This window comes from Lutra lutra, chromosome 13, assembly GCF_902655055.1.
Source record: "Lutra lutra chromosome 13, mLutLut1.2, whole genome shotgun sequence".
NCBI classification, from domain to species: domain Eukaryota; kingdom Metazoa; phylum Chordata; class Mammalia; order Carnivora; family Mustelidae; genus Lutra; species Lutra lutra.
This window is the reverse complement of record NC_062290.1, coordinates 29,764,639-29,780,602: the sequence shown is the minus strand read 5'-3', so window position 1 is coordinate 29,780,602 and position 15,964 is coordinate 29,764,639. Positions and strand designations below refer to the sequence as shown.

The 15,964-nt window shown below is 37.7% G+C and overlaps 1 protein-coding gene across 1 annotated transcript in view; it reads left to right on the top strand.

Annotated features, from left to right (window-relative positions):
- The window catches only part of FANCC (FA complementation group C), a 297,238-nt gene that overhangs the window by 223,372 nt on the left and 57,902 nt on the right, over positions 1-15,964 (top strand). The window contains 1 exon segment of the mRNA XM_047700445.1: positions 5,284-5,448. Coding sequence (XP_047556401.1) covers positions 5,284-5,448 — 165 coding nt within the window.

The following is a 15,964-nucleotide window of genomic DNA, read 5'->3' as shown; positions in this document are numbered from 1 at the left end:
GATTCTGAAGATTAAAGTACAAGACCTGGGGTACCTGGGTGGCCCAGTCAGTTAGGCATCTGACTCTTGTTTTCGGCTCAGGTCATGATCTCATGATCTTCATGGGTTGTGGTGTCAAGCCCTACATCATCTGGCTCTGCTCGATGGGGAGTCTGCTTGGCAGTTCTCTCTGCCCCTCTCCCCACTCACGTGCATGCTGTCACTTGTGTTTTCTCCCCCCCCCCCAAATAAAAATAAATAAATTTTTAAAAGTAATAAAACATAAGACCTCTGAAGAATAGTGGCTCTCATAATCAGGAGAGAATAAGATGAAAATGTAATGCAGGAGAATAAATCAGGTGATGAACTAGGTGCACATGTGGCATAGCATTCACTTTATACTCCAACTCCTAGAAATCATGGGTGAATTTTAACAATTAATTATATAATACTGTAAAACAAGGGAGCATTTGGTGACCCACAAATTACAAGAAAGGCTTCAAATGGCAGATAGGATATTTTTGAAGGGAAACATCACAGCCCAAAAAGCTTGCAGGAGAATATTACTACAAAGGTACAAGTAACGTTAGGGTGGATTCATGGAGCAGCAGGGCATTTGGCAGCCAACAAAACAGCTTGTTGGACTCTTGGAATTCACAGAAGCTGGCTCCCTACACTCCTCCTTATCCACTGCCTTCAAACAAGAGATGACAGAAATGTCCTGTTTCTAACAGGAAGGAGGGAGAAAGATTTTGGAGAAATAAGCACCAAATGGCTATTAATTTCCAACAGTTCTGAGGATGCTCTGATGTGCAGAATGTGGTTTATTGGCAACCCCAACCAGCACTACATCTTGACCTTCCCCACAAGTACCAGAGGAGGCTATAGTAAAAAGAGAGGCTAATGGGGAATCCCAAATCCCAGAAAGAGCGAACAAACAAAAATCACCAGAGATTCATGGAGAACTAGTACCATGAAGAAAAATGAACTAAATGCAACGAAACAGAAGATACAAATATACTAATTAAATGCATTACGTTGGGCAAGTGTTTTTTTTTAAAAGGATAAAATTAATTGCCCTAAGAATAATAAGAGAAACTACCAAATTCTTGAAATACTAATAAATTGGTTACATTTCTAAAAAAGGACTTAGAGGAAAAAATAAAAGGCTGAATAGGAGCTAGAGCTGAATAGCAAATAATGACTTCAAAGACTGAGCCAAATAGTTCTCCTGGGATAAAGTGCAAAAGGACAGAGAAGTGGAAAGTAAGAAGGTAGAGTATTTTGGTTTTGTTTTTCCCATTTATTTATTTATTTATTTTTAAGATTTTGTTTATTTGTCAGAGAGAGCATAAGCAGGGGACCAGCAGGCAGAGCAGGCAGAGGGAGAAGCAGCTTCCTACCGAGCAAGGAGCCCAATTCGGGACTCAGTCCCAGGACCACCAGGATCCTGACCCGATGCCTAACCGACTGAGCCACCCAGGTGTCCCTTGTTTTTCCATTTTAATACAAGGGATTAGAGGGGGATGTTGGGGAAGATAATGGAGTATGAAGGGCCTGGAGTCCACCTCTTTACCTAGACCAAAATTTTACTGAGACACTCTGCCTGATGTAACTGTTTTGGAACTCTGGAGTCTCTTGAAGACTTGCTGCTTTGAGGGGATGCCTTTGACACTAAATTTCAGCTGTTACCATGGTAAAGACTACCCATCTCCAGTACCCTAGACCCATGACGGGCAACTGTACCTGCATTCATAGACAGGCTTGTAGTGAGGGGGTGGGCAGTGCTTTTTGAGTTTTGGTCTTGTCAAAGATAATATGCGTAGTTATATGAGGAGGCTATTAAAATACTTCTGCCTTTTACAACTACATATCTGTGTGGGGCTAATCTCTCTCCATAGACTTTGTTCAAAACATAGTGCAACAGATTGAATGCAGAAATGTATAAAAGAATCCAAGTGTCTTCCTTCAGACCATTATAGTAAGATTTACAATCATATAAATGAGTGCCACTCTTCTTACTATTTCTTTGTCTTATAAAATCTAATTGTTAAGTTAACATCTAATGAGTTTATCATTGTTACTTTTACTGAGTTGGTATTGTCAGGTGTCTCTGCTTTAATTTCAAACATCATAAATGTTGAAAGTGACAACCTCATAAACAAAAGCCCTTTGGTATTCTCAATAATTTTTAAAGTTTAATCTTTAAACTTCAACACACTGAGAATCTCCAGATCTCTACACAGTTTCTATCCCAGACCTTCTGAAGAAGGGGAAAGGCTCAGGGAGACTTATCTTGTGCTGTATCATCAATAAAGTGTTCTGTACCCAGCTCAAAAAAAAAAAAAAATGTGTATATAAGCAGAGCAGCAATGGTCACCAGATATTTAAGGAAATCATACTAAGTGTATAATATGAAAAAATAGAAAGCAATACAAATAAAAAAGATTATTCAAAGAAAATATCTCAAATAAATTAATATTAGTGCCTCCATAAAAATAAAAGGTAATATTACATCCATTAAATAAAAACAGAATGCTATTTTTTAAAAAAGGCTATTAAAAAAAAGTTCCTGTAAATTAATCATGAGAGAGTAGTAATGAAAACCATAATAAGATTGGGAAGCGCCTGGGTGGCTCAGTGAGCCTTCAGCTCAGATCATGATCTCAGGGTCCTGGAATCAAGCCCCATGTTGGGCTCCCTGCTCAGCAGGGAGTCTGCTTCTTCCTCTCACTCTGCCCCTCTCCCCCTGTTCATGTTCTCTCTCTCAATAAATAATATTTTTTTTAAAAAAGGAGGATGAGTGCTCACTTTGGCAGCACATATACTAAAAAAAAAAAAAAAAAAAAAAAAAAGGATGAATTTGAACAGTTCTTTCAAAATCTAGAGTAAAAAGACCAAGAAATGAAAAATAAAGGACAGAAAAGTGTCCAGGAAGTTCAATATTCAAAAAGATTGGTGTTCTCATAGAGAGAGAAGAGATAAAAGAATGGGTAGAAAATTATCAAAGAAACAATCAAGAGAACTTTTCTGATTTAAACTCTACTGAGTGCCCAGCACAATGAATAAAAATAAATCCTATACCAGCACATCAGTGTGAAATTTCAAAGAGGATTTCCAAAACCCTCAAGGGAGTAAAAACAGGACTTACATAATGGATAAAGATTCATAATAGTATGGACCTTCTCAGGAACAACACTAGAAGCTAGAAGACAATAGGACCACACCTTCACAGTTTTGTTGGAAAGTTACAAGATTTCTATACTCAAAGTATCAACCAAGTGAGAGGATAAAATAAAGATATTTTGAGACATACAACGTCTCAAATACTTTTTTTGTACCTTTTCCCAAGGTCTCAAATACTTTTTTTTTGTACCTTTCCCACTTAAGAAGAATGAACCAAGAAAGAAAAAGAAGTAGGGTTTAGGAGAGAAGTAAAGGAAATCCCCAGGACAGAGATCCCAAGATGCTAACTCTACAGAGGGAATAAAAAAGTGACCTGCCTGGGTTGTAACAGGTCAGAGGGTTTTAGGAGAAACTTGTTTAAGATGACGAAAATGTTAAAATGTCAGATATATTTGAATGTATTGTGAGGAGATTACGCACTTGGGTTGGAGTTTGGGAAAAGGAAAATTGTTGTCTTTCGGAGTGCAATTCAATATGCAAATGTTCACACATGGTCTCAGATAGGCATGTGCAAGGGTCCTACCTTAGTGGTGTTTATGATGATGATAAATTAGAAATAACCTAAATGCCTATAAATAAAGACATTGTCAAATTACAAAACGTACATATTGGTTTAATAATAGGCAGCAAGTAAAAAAAATGGGGGACAGCTTTTTGTTTTCTGTTGTGGTTCCATTTGTGTTTCAGAAAACACAAGACTAAATTTCTCCATTTATGATTATACATGAATATAACTAGAAAAAGATCTAATAGCCTACATCTCAAATTCTCATTGTATTGATCTCTAGTTGTTTGTTTATTCATTTAAGATCTATTTCTTGAGCATGTAGTATATGTAAGGAGTTGTTTCCTGCATGCTGGGAATGGTGCAGAGAGCAAAATAGAAAAAAGTACCTGTCCTCATAAAGCTGACATCCTAGCAGGAAGAAACAGACCATGAACAATAAACAAAAAAATACATTATAGGCCAGGTAATGAAAAGTACTCTAAAGGAAAGTAAAACTATAAAAGAGATAGATGGGGTGGGTGGGCACTTTCTGTGTTAAGCTCTGGTATCCCGTGGTGCTTCCTGCATTATGGACAAGTTTCGGAAATTTGCAGTGTCCAATACTGTAAGGTACTAGCCTCGTGTACCCGTTGAGCATTTGTTATGTGGCTGGCACAACAGACAAATGGAATTTCAAATTTTATTTCATTTAAATTAAATTTAAATTGCCACATGTGGCTCACTGCTACCATATTGGTCAGTGCATTTAAATGGGATGGTCAGGGATGCCATCAGCATAAGGCAGCAGTTGAGCTGAAACCTATATGAAATGACGGAGCTAACCATAGGTTCCAGACAGAATGAAAAGCAGGATCTCATCTGGAGAATTTGGAGGAGGCCTATAAGGCTGGGCCATGATGAGTAAGAAAAAGAGTAGAAGGAAATGAAGCCAGAGAAACAGAAGCAACCCCCATCATGGAAGGCCACAGCAGCCAGTATAAGACTTTGCTTTTTCTTGGAAGTGGGAAACCATTGCAAGGCTTTGAGCAGACAAGTGAAGTGATCTGAATTTTTAAAGGTTGTGAGAACTATTATTATGATAAACAGTAGGGATGAGGGCAGAACTGGGGAGAAAGTGAAGAGGCTCCTACAGTAACTCAGACCACAGGTGATGATGAATTATTGGGTAGTGACGGAGTGTAGAGAAGTTGTCAAATGAATTGACAGTATCAATGCTGAATTAGGTAAGGGGCATGAGAAAGGGCGGGGGGAATCAAGGATGTCCTTGAAAGGCTTTCGCCTGAGCAAATGAGATCAGCAGTACTGGGGAAAAGAACATTTGGGGAAGGAATTCAAGAGTTCTGTTTTAAGGGTGGTAAATTGGAAGTGCCTGTAGATAGTTATGCCAAAGTCCTGACAATAAGTGACATTGAAAGGGAAATTTCAGCTGAAGGATTTCTTCTTGGAGAGTTCTCCAAGAAGATTTCTCTTAGAAAGGTTCATCAGTGGTGTTAGCCCTCTTTATGTGAGAGACAAAGCAAGTAACTTTCATCAGTCTTCAGCATGAAGATTTTGTCTTTAATTACACATGGCTCTAAGATTTGGATAATTATTTCTTATTTTTTCTGTAGAATAGTTCCTGAAAAAATAAGGCTCCTGTCACGAATTTGTATACCACTTGTAACTCTGCCAGATATTGAACCACTGGTGGAGGCTCTTCTCACCTACCATGGACATGAACCTCAGGAAGTGCTCTGGCCTGAGTTCTTTGATGCTGTGAATGAGGCCTTTCTGCTGTAAGTGATATACATTTACTTTCTCAGCCACCTTTGCTTTTCTGTTTCTTAGAATGCTTCATTATATTAGAAATACAGTTTTCAAACTTTTGGTCTCAGCACCACTATGATCTTAAAGATTATTGAGGATCCCAATGAACTTTTTTTTTTTTAATGTAGGTTGTATTTATCAATATATATTTTTTAAGATTTTATTTATTTATTTGACAGAGAGATAGATCACAAGTAGGCAGAGAGGCAGTCAGAGAGGGAGGAGGAAGCAGGCTCCCCGCTGAGCAGAGAGCCCGATGCGGGCCTCGATCCCAGGACTCTGGGACCATGACCTGAGCCGAAGGCAGAGGCTATAACCCACTGAGCCACCCAGGCGCCCTATTTATCAATATTTTTTTACCATGTTTAAAATTAAAACAAATTTTTAAAATATTATTTCATTTAAAAATAATTGATTACATCTTCACACAAATAGCATATTTTTATGAAAAAGTGATCTTTTCCAAGAAGAAAATTACTTAACAAGAGTGGCATTGTTTTTCATTTTTGCACCCTTTATTACCTGACATAAGACAGCCAGTTCTCATAGGTTCTGTTCAGTCTGGTGCGATGTGTTGTTTTGGTTGAAGTATATGATGAAAACTCAGCCTCACACAGATTTATACTTGGAAAAGACAAGAATATTGCAGTAGCCATCTCAGATCATTGTGGATTTTCTCCTTGGATAGATACCTCACCAAAATTTGAAAATGGTAGTGTTTTAAGGTTAGTTGCTACACAGAATCTGAAATTACAACAATGAGCTTGTCTGTGGGATACATTTTTGTTTGGTTGGGGTTTTGTTGGTGGTATACTTTTGATAAGCTCTTCTGCCCAAGCAGGATTTTGTAGGCTGGTTTTTTTTTTTTTTTTTTCAAAGATTTTATTTATTTATTTGACAGAGATCACAAGTAGGCAGAGAGGCAGACAGATAGAGAGAGAGGGGGAAGCAGGCTCCCTGCAGAGCACAGAGCCCGATGCGGGGCTCAATCCCAGGACACTGGGACCATGACCTGAGCCGAAGGCAGAGGCTTTAACCCACTGAGCCACCCAGGTGCCCCTGTAGGCTGGTTTTTTAACACATGCTTCATTTGGGAGATACTGGTTTATTAAGTTATGCAGATCTTCTGGCCCTGTCATGTTTATTTTTTAGCATCAGCACTTTCATTCTCATCAGCAGCAATCTCATCAGAAACGTCTTCAGGTCTTAGGAAGCTGTCAGCTCACACTGACAGGAACAAATTTTCCAAGATTCAAATCTGGGCTTAAAAACTCAAATTTATCATTGGCTACAAAATGCTGTCATTTGTTTGCCTTGAGGTAAAGGGGTCATTTCACTAATTTTTGAGAAAGTATGTGCCAAATACTCAATTCTGAGTACCCACTGTCTGCCATTCTTTTAAGTAAATTTCCATTACAAAAGGCAGCTTGTTGATCTTGCTGCTCCACAGTTGCAAGTGCTTTTCCTCCGGACAGCTATCCTGATCTGTTACGCAGCGGAAATGCAGTATGCATGCTTTCCTTTTCACCACACAGACCGTTTTTTTATAAAAAGTATTTTCAAGTGTAAAATTGAGTAAAATTAATATTCATGCTGCTTCCTCAAACACATTTCTGTGCGAGACTGGCAGTGTTATGACTGCAGGCAGTGGTGAAGAATACAGTGACTAGCTCCTCTGCTTGGCTTGTGTGGGGCGTAGTAGTTTTACTCACTAGTGCTGTTATACTAGGAGTGCAGAGGTCAACACAGCTGTTCCAGGAAAAACCACGAGATTCGAAAGAGTTACTCAACATTTCAAGTATTTCTCTACCATAAGTGTGCACTGCCCAGCTCCTTTAACAGAACCCCTGTTCTCAGTTAGTGTTGATAACGAGATGAGTACAAGCTACACAGCTAAGTTCAGCCGTATCTAGAGGTTCCGTTTTAAGGCAGAAGTATAATTCTCTTGATGAAATATTTACTTATTACATCTGTGTTTGAATTATTTAGTTCCTTTTTGTTTTGACCCTGAATGATTGATATCAAACGGACGCCACAGTTAGCTAGCTCAGTAAGAATACTTGAAAACATTCTGTCGAATAAGGCATAATAAGGTAAATGAGAAACATCTATGAAACCTAGGGGGAAATAGCTTTCTTCATATTTACTTTCACTTAGACGTTAGTCCAGTTCCTTTGGAGTAGATGTCTCGTGGTCATGAGTCAGGGAAATCTCTGGTATATTGGTTTCATCTTTTCCCAGTGAAACAGGTATGATTGAGAAAGCAAATCTTAATTCTCCTTTGTAAAGTCAGTGATCCATTCTTAAATGTAAGAAAATATATTATAAATGAATTTTATTTTTGAGTAAAATAGCAAATTATAAGAAAATTAAAATGTTAATGCATTTGTGAAGTATATGTAAATATACTTAAGATCTACAATAATTTAGATAAAATTTAGACTTTTCAAGATTTTTCTTTATTTATTTACTTATTTGACAGAGAGAGAGAGAGACAGTGAGAGAGGGTACAGAAGCAGGGAGAGGGTGAAGCAGGCTTCCCACTGAGCAGAGAGCCCACTGTGCGGCTCGATCCCAGGACCCTGAGATCATGACCTGAGCCAAAGGAGAGGCTTAACTGACTGAACCATCCAGGTGCCCCTTTCCAAAAAATTTTTAAGTATTATTGCAAAATTAAACAACAAAGTGTACTTCTTGTTATGTTTCCGTGGAGGCACAAAAGGAAATATTAGTTTACTTATTTCTTACTTACATTTCCCCCACCTGCTTTATTGAAATATAATTGACATATAATATTTTATAAGTTTAAGGTGTACAAGTTAATTTGATACACTTTTTATATCGCAGAATGATTACCACCATAACTTAGCTAACACCTTCATCATGTCACACAATCACCATTTCTTTTTTGTGGTAAGAACATTTAAGATCTACTCTTAACATCTTTCAAATACATAATACTGTATCAACTATAATCACACCATGCTGTTCATTAGATCCCCAGGATTTATTCATTTTACAACTGGAAATTTGTACTCTTTGACCAACATCTCCCCATTTCACCACACACTAGTTCCTGGTAACCATCTTTCTAATCTCTGTTTCTATGAGTTCAGCTCTTTTAGATTCCACAAATACTGTATGATATCACATAAAGTGATATATATCACTTTATGTGATATCATACAGTATTTGTGTTTTTCTCTGTTACTTATTTCAGTTAACATAATGCCCTTGGGTCCATCCATGTCACATACTGCAGGATTTCATTCTTTCTCGTGGCTGAATAATATTCTACTATATAAATATATCACATCTTCTTTATCCATTCATCTACTTACAAATGCTTAGGTTGTTTCCATATCTTGACTGTGTGAATGCTGCATTGCACATGGGAGTACAGATATCTTTTTGACATCCTGTTTTCATTTCCTTTCGATGTATACCCAAAAATGGGATTGCTGGATTATAGGATAGTTTTAATTTTCCATGATGGCTGCACAAATATGCATTCCCACCAACAGTGCACAAAGGTTCCCTTTTCTCAATACTTGTTATTTGTTGTCTTTCTGATTCTAGCCATTTGGACAGGTATAAGGTGATACCTCATTGTGTGGAGATTTGCATTTCCTTGATAAGCAGCGATGTTGAGCATCTTTTCACTTACTTGTTGGCCATCTCTCTTTTTTGGAAAATGTCCATTCAGGTTCTCTGCCCATTTTTTAATTGGACTTTTTGTGAGATGTGGTGTGTGTGTGTGTGTGTGTGTGTGTGTGTGTGTGTGTGTGTGTGTGTGTGTAGTATGTGTGTGGAGTTGTAGAAGTTCTTTATATATTTTGGATATTAACCCCTTATCAGATATATCATTTGCAAATATCTTCTCCCTTTCAGCAGGTTGTTTTCATTTTGCTGTGCAAAAGCTTTTTTTTTTTAATGTAATTTTTTTCAGTGTTCCACAATTCATTGTTTATGCAAAAGTTTTTATTTTTGTATAGTACCGATAGTTTATTTTTGCTTTTGTTTCCCTTGCCCAAGGAGACATATCCATAAAAATGTGGCTGAGCCTGATGTCCAAGAGATGACTGCCTATGCTTTTTGTTTTGTTTTGTTTGCTTATTTATTGGACAAAGAGAGCATGCTCACAAGTAGGGGGAGCAGCAGGCAGAGGGAGAGGGAGAAGCAGGCTCCCCACTGAGCAGGGAGCCTGATGTGGGGCTCGATGTGGGGCTTGATCCCAGAACTTGGGATCATGACCTGAGCCGCAGGCAGCTTAACTGACTAAGCCACACAGGCGTCCCCGCCTATGCTTTCTTTTAGGAGTTTTGTGGTTTTAGGTCTCACAGTTAGGTCTTTAATCCTTTTGAGTTTTGTTTTTTTTTTTTTAAAGATTTTATTTATTTATTTGACAGAGAGATCACAAGTAGGCAGAGAGGCAGGCAGAGAGAGAGGAGGAAGCAGGCTCCCCGCTGAGCAGAGAGCCCGATGCGGGGCTCGATCCCAGGACTCCAAGATCATGACCCGAGCCGAAGGCAGCGGCCTAACCCACTGAGCCACCCAGGTGCCCCTTGAGTTTATTTTTATGCATGGTGTAAGAAAGTTGTCCGGTTTCATTCTCCTGCATATAGCTGTCCAGTTTTCTCAGCACCATTTGTCAAAGAGACTGTCTTTTACTTATTGTATATTTTTGTCTCCTTTGTCAGATTAATTGACCATATAAATATGGGTTTATTTCTGGGCTCTCTATTTTGTTCCACTGATCTATGTGTCTGTTTTTCTGCCAGTACCATAGCAGATTACTGTAACTTTGTAGTAGATCTTGAAATTTGGGATTGTGATATCTCTAACTTTGTTGTTCTTTCTCATGATTGCTTTGGCTATTCAGGGTCTTTTGTGGTGCCGTATAACTTTTAATATTATTTTTTTTTAGTTCTTTCCCAAGTTCAGTTATTGAAGAGACTGTCCTCTCCCCATTGTGTATTTTTGTCTCCTTTGTCATAGAATAACCATATATGCATAGCTTTAATTTGGAGCTCTCTGTTCTATTACATTCATTTGTATGCCTGTTTTCATGCTAATACCGTACTGTTTTAATTACTGTAGCTTTGTAAAATAGTTTGAAATCAGGGAGCATGATGACTCCAGCTTCGTTCTCTCTCAAGATTACTTTGGCTCTTTGGGGACTTTTGTGGTTCCAGAAAAATTTTTTAGGATTGTTCTATTTCTGTGAAAGCTGCCATTGAAATTTTGATAGCAATTGTACTGAATTTATAGATTGCTTTAGGTATATGGACATTTTAACAATATTAATTTGGGGTACCTGGGTGGCTTAATCTTGAGCGTCTGCCTTCTGCTCAGGCTCAGGTCATAGTCGGGGGCGTCCATCAGGTTGCTCCCTCCCACACTCCCCCTGCTTGTATTTCTTCTCTCGCTGTCTCTCTCTCTCTCTCTCTCTCAAATAAATAAATAAATAAATAAATAAAAATCTTTTTTTAAAAACAATATTCTTTTTAGGTTTTTGAAGATATTCTTTATCAATTTGAGAAAGTTGTCCTCCATTCTAGTTTACTGAGTTTTTGTATTGAATTGGTTTGGATTTTATCAAATACTTTTTCTGTATCTATTGATACAATCACATGACTTTTCTTTTTTAGGTTGTTTAATGTAACTGATTACGTTAACTCGTTTTTATTTATTTTTTTTTTAAGATTTTATTTATTTATTTGACAGACAGAGATCACAAGCAGAGAGACAGGCAGAGAGAGAGAGGAGGAAGCAGGCTCCCTGCTGAGCAGAGAGCCCAATGTGGGGCTCGATCCCAGGACCCTGAGATCATGACCTGAGCCGAAGGCAGCGGCTTAACCCACTGAGCCACCCAGGCGCCCCTTAACTCGTTTTTAAAAGTTAAACCAGCCATGCATACCTATGACAAATTCCACTTGGTCATGTTGTATAATTCTTTTTATATGTTGTTGGATTCAATTTGCTAATATTTCGTTGAGGATTTTTACTTCTGTGTTAATCAGAGATACTGGTCTCCAAGGTTTGTTTTGTTTTGTTTTTGATCTCTACGTTTTCTTATAATGTCATTGCCTGCTTTTGGTATTAATGTATTTCTGGCCTCAGAAAATGAGTTAAGAAGTATTTCCTCTGCTGTTCTCCTCTGAAAGAGGTTGTAGAAAATTGGTATAATTTCTTTCTTGAATGTTTAGTAGAATTCAGCAGGGCCTGGTGCTTTCTTTTTTGAAAGGTTATTAAATGTTCATTTAATTTCTTTAATAGGTATAGGCCTACTCAGCCTGTTTCTTCTTATGTGAGTTCTGTTAGAATGTTATCTTTCAAGGAAGTAGTCCATTTCATTTAGGTTATCAAATGCATTGGCATAGAGTTGTTCATACAGTTCCTTTATTATCCTTTTAATGTCCATAAGCTCTATAATGATGTCTCTGCTTTTATTTCTGACATTAGTAATTTCTGTTCTCTCTCTCTTTTTAAGTTAGCCTGGGTAGAGACTTAATTGATTTTATTGATCAATTCCAAGAACCACCTTCTGGTTTTACTGATTTTTCTCTGTTGATTTTTTTGTTTTCTGTTTCACTGATTTCTGTTTTAATTATTACTTTTTCTTTTCTTCTGTATACTTTGGATTTAATTTGCTTTTCTTTTTCTAAATACCTCCCTGAGGTGGAAACTTGGGTTATTGATCTTAGATAATGCTGATTTTCTGAGTATGTATTTAGTGCTATAAATTTTCCTCTAAACACTGTTTTTGTTGCATCCCACAAATTTTGATAAATTTTGTTTTCATTTTTCTTTAGTTCAGAATATTTTCAATTTCTCTTGAGGTTTCTTACTTGATCCATTTGTTACTTAGAAGTGTGTTGTTGCATCTTTACATAATTTGGGATTTTCGAGTTATCTTTTCTGTTACTGATTTCTAGTTTATAATTGAATTGTGATCTTGAGAGCAGACATTGTATGATTTCTACTCATTTAAATTTGTGAGGATGTATTTTATTTATTTAGGTTTGGCGGGGGTTGCTTGTTTTTTAGAGAGAGAGAGAGAGCATGAGCAGAGAGGGAAGGGACATAGGGAAACGGAGAGAGAAAATTCCAAGCAGGCTCCATGTTGAGAGCAGAGCTGTGGGGATAGATCTCACAACCCTGAGATCATGCCCTGAGCTCAGTCAAGAATTGGATGCTTACATGACTGAGCCCCCCAGGCACCTTATGAAGATATGTTCTATAGCCCAGAATGTGGTCTATCTTGGTGAATATTCCGTGTGAACTTAAGAAGAATGCATATTCTGCTGTGTTTGGATGAAGTATACAAAAGTGGCAATATATACAGTTGATTGATGATGTTGTTAGCTTAGCTGTGTCCTTGCAGATTTTCTGCCTGCTGGATCAGTCTGTTTCCGATAGAGGGATGTTGAGGTCTTCAGCTGTGATAGTGGATTCATCTACTTTGCAATGCTGTTACTTTTTCCTCATGTAATTTTACACTTCATGATTAGGCACATACCAAGTAAGGATTATTATATCTTCTTGGAGAATTTATGCCTTTATCAATATGTAATGAATTTCTTTATTCCTGGTAACTTTGCTAGATCTGAAGCCTACTGTGTCTGAAATTAATACAGCTACTCCTGCTTTCTTTTGATTAGTGTTAGCATGGTATATTTTTCTCCATCCATTAATTTTGATCTGTATGTTTCTTTATACTTAAAGTTGGTTTCTTGTAGACAACATATAGTTGGATCTTGTTTTTTGACCTGCTCTGTCAGTCTCTATCTTTTAATTGGTGCATTTAGATGATGGATCGTGATTGAAGTGATATTAACATAGTTGTATTAATATCTATTATATTCCTTACTGTTTTATATTTGTTACCCTTGTTATTTGTTCCTTTTTGTCTTCCACTCTTTCTCTGCCTTTTGTGATTTTAATTAAAGATTTAACATGATACCATTCTTATCTTCTTTCTTAGCATATTCATTACATTTTCTTTTTTTACCTTTTTTAGTAAATACCCTAGAGTTTACAATATACATTTATAGCTAATCCAAATCCACTTACACATAATATTATACCTCTTCACAGATAGTGAGAACTTTATTTTTTAAAGATTTTATTTATTCATTTGAGAGAGAGAGAGAGAGTCCAAGTGGGGGAAGGGAGAGGGACATGCAGACGCCCTGCTGAGCACGGATTCCAGCTCGGGGCTGGATCCCATGATCCTGAGATCACAACCCCAACTGAAACCAAGAATTAGATGGACAGACGCTCAACTGACCAAGCCACCCAGGCACCGCAATGAGTACCTTTAAATAACAAAATAATCCTAATTCCTCCTTTCTGTCTCTTGTATCATTCATTTCACTTATATGTAAGCACCCTACGCATATATACACACATGAACATATATAATCAAGTACATTGTTCCTATTTATTATTTGAACAGTCTATTTTCTGTTACATCAGTTAAGAATAAGATAAAGTTTTTATTTTGCCTTCATTATTTTTTTCTTTGATGTTCTTTATGGAGAACTGAATATCTGACCTATGTTACTTTTCTTCTCTGTGAAGAACTTCCCTTAATTTCTTTACAGGGTAGGTCTACGGGCAACAAAACTCCTCAATTTTTGTTTTTTCTGGAAAAGCCTTTGTTTCTCCTTCACTTTGGAAGAATAATTTGACAGGGTACAGAATTTCAGGTGGTGTATTTTTTTTCTCTCAATGCTTTAAATATTTCACTCCACTCTTTTCCTGCTTGCATGGTTTCTGGGAAGTTGGATATAATCCTATCTCTTTTCTCTATAATTAAGATGTAGGGGCACTTGGGTGGCTCAGTTGGTTAAGTGTCTTACTCTTGGTTTTGGCTCAGGTCATGATTTCAGGGTTGTGAGATCAAGCCCTGCATGTGATTCCACACTCAGGGGGAGTCTGCTTGAAGACTCTCTCCCTCTGCCCCTCCCCCCACTCAGACTCTCCCACTTTCTCTAGGAGTAAGTAAATAAATAAATAATTTTTTTTTTTAAGATTTTATTTATTTATTTGAGAGAGAGACAGTGAGAGAGAGCATGAGCGAGGAGAAGGTCAGAGAGAGAAGCGGACTCCCCGCGGAGCCGGGAGCCCGATGTGGGACTCGATCCCGGGACTCCAGGGATCATGACCTGAGCCGAAGGCAGTCGTCCAACCAACTGAGCCACCCAGGCGTCCCAATAAATAAAATTTTTAAGTGTTGTATTTTCCCTCTGGCTTCTTTCAAGATATTTTCCTTATCTTTGATATTTTTCTAGTTCCAGAATGATATGCTTAGGTGTAGTCTTTTGTCATTTATCCCACTTGGTTTTCACTGGACTTCTAGGATTGTGATTTGGTACTGGACATTAATTTGGGAAAATTCTTAGTCACTGCTTTCAAAAAAATTTTTTTTCTCTCTTCCTCTTCTTCTAGTACACCCATTACACGTATGTTACATATTTTATAGTTGTCCCACATTCGTTGGACATTCTCTTCTGTTTTATTCATCTTTTTTTTCTCTTTTTGGTTTTAAGGTTCCCGTGGATATATCCTCTAGCTCATACATTCTTTCCTCAGCCAGTCTATGGTTTAGCCCACCAAAGGTATTCTTCATTTCTGTTACAGTGGTTTTGATCTCTCATATTTCTCTTTGTTTTTTTAAGATTCCCATCTCTGCTTACAGTGCCCATCTGTTCTGGCATGCTGTCTGTTAGAGCTCTTAGCATATTAATCATAGTTGTGTTTAATTCCAAGTCTGATAATTCTAACATCTCTCTATGCCTGGTTCTGGTTATTGCTCTGTCTCTTAAAATTGTGGGGGTTTGTCTCCTTTTGATATGCTTTGTCACTCTTTTCTTGATAGCTAGAGATGATGTACTGTGTAACAAGACTGCTGTAAATAGGCTTTTGTAGTTTGATGGTGAGATATGAGAGCAGGGAAAGTGTTCTATGGTCTTAAAATTAGGTCTCAGTCCTTTAGTGAGCTTATGCTTCTAATTGTGAACCTCACACAGGTTTCTTGTTTTTTTTTTTCCTTCCCCTTACTTAGAACAGATGCCCAGAGCTGGCTGGAATTGGTTATTTGCCTTCCCACAGGTCTGTTAGGCTCTGAGCATATGACATGAGGTTAGGCTCTGGTAAACTAGTTTTCCTTGAGGGCAGACCTTGTTAAGAATGGAGTGCTCTATCATATTGAAAACCTAAAGCAGAAGTAGATTTACTCCCAACGTTTACTGTAAGAACCTGGTTAACCTCCTGGAGGCAAATTTCATAATATTATGGGGACCCTCTGTGACTGGACCCCACAGAAGTTTTTCACTCTCAGAGTTGTCCACACTGAACCTCCAGCCACTCACTAATTCTAGTTCAGGTTTTCCTACCTGGCACTGGTTCCTAGGGCAGATTCTACTTACAGATTTCTGCTTGAGTAAGTCACGATTTCTTGTATTTGCTTATTTGTCT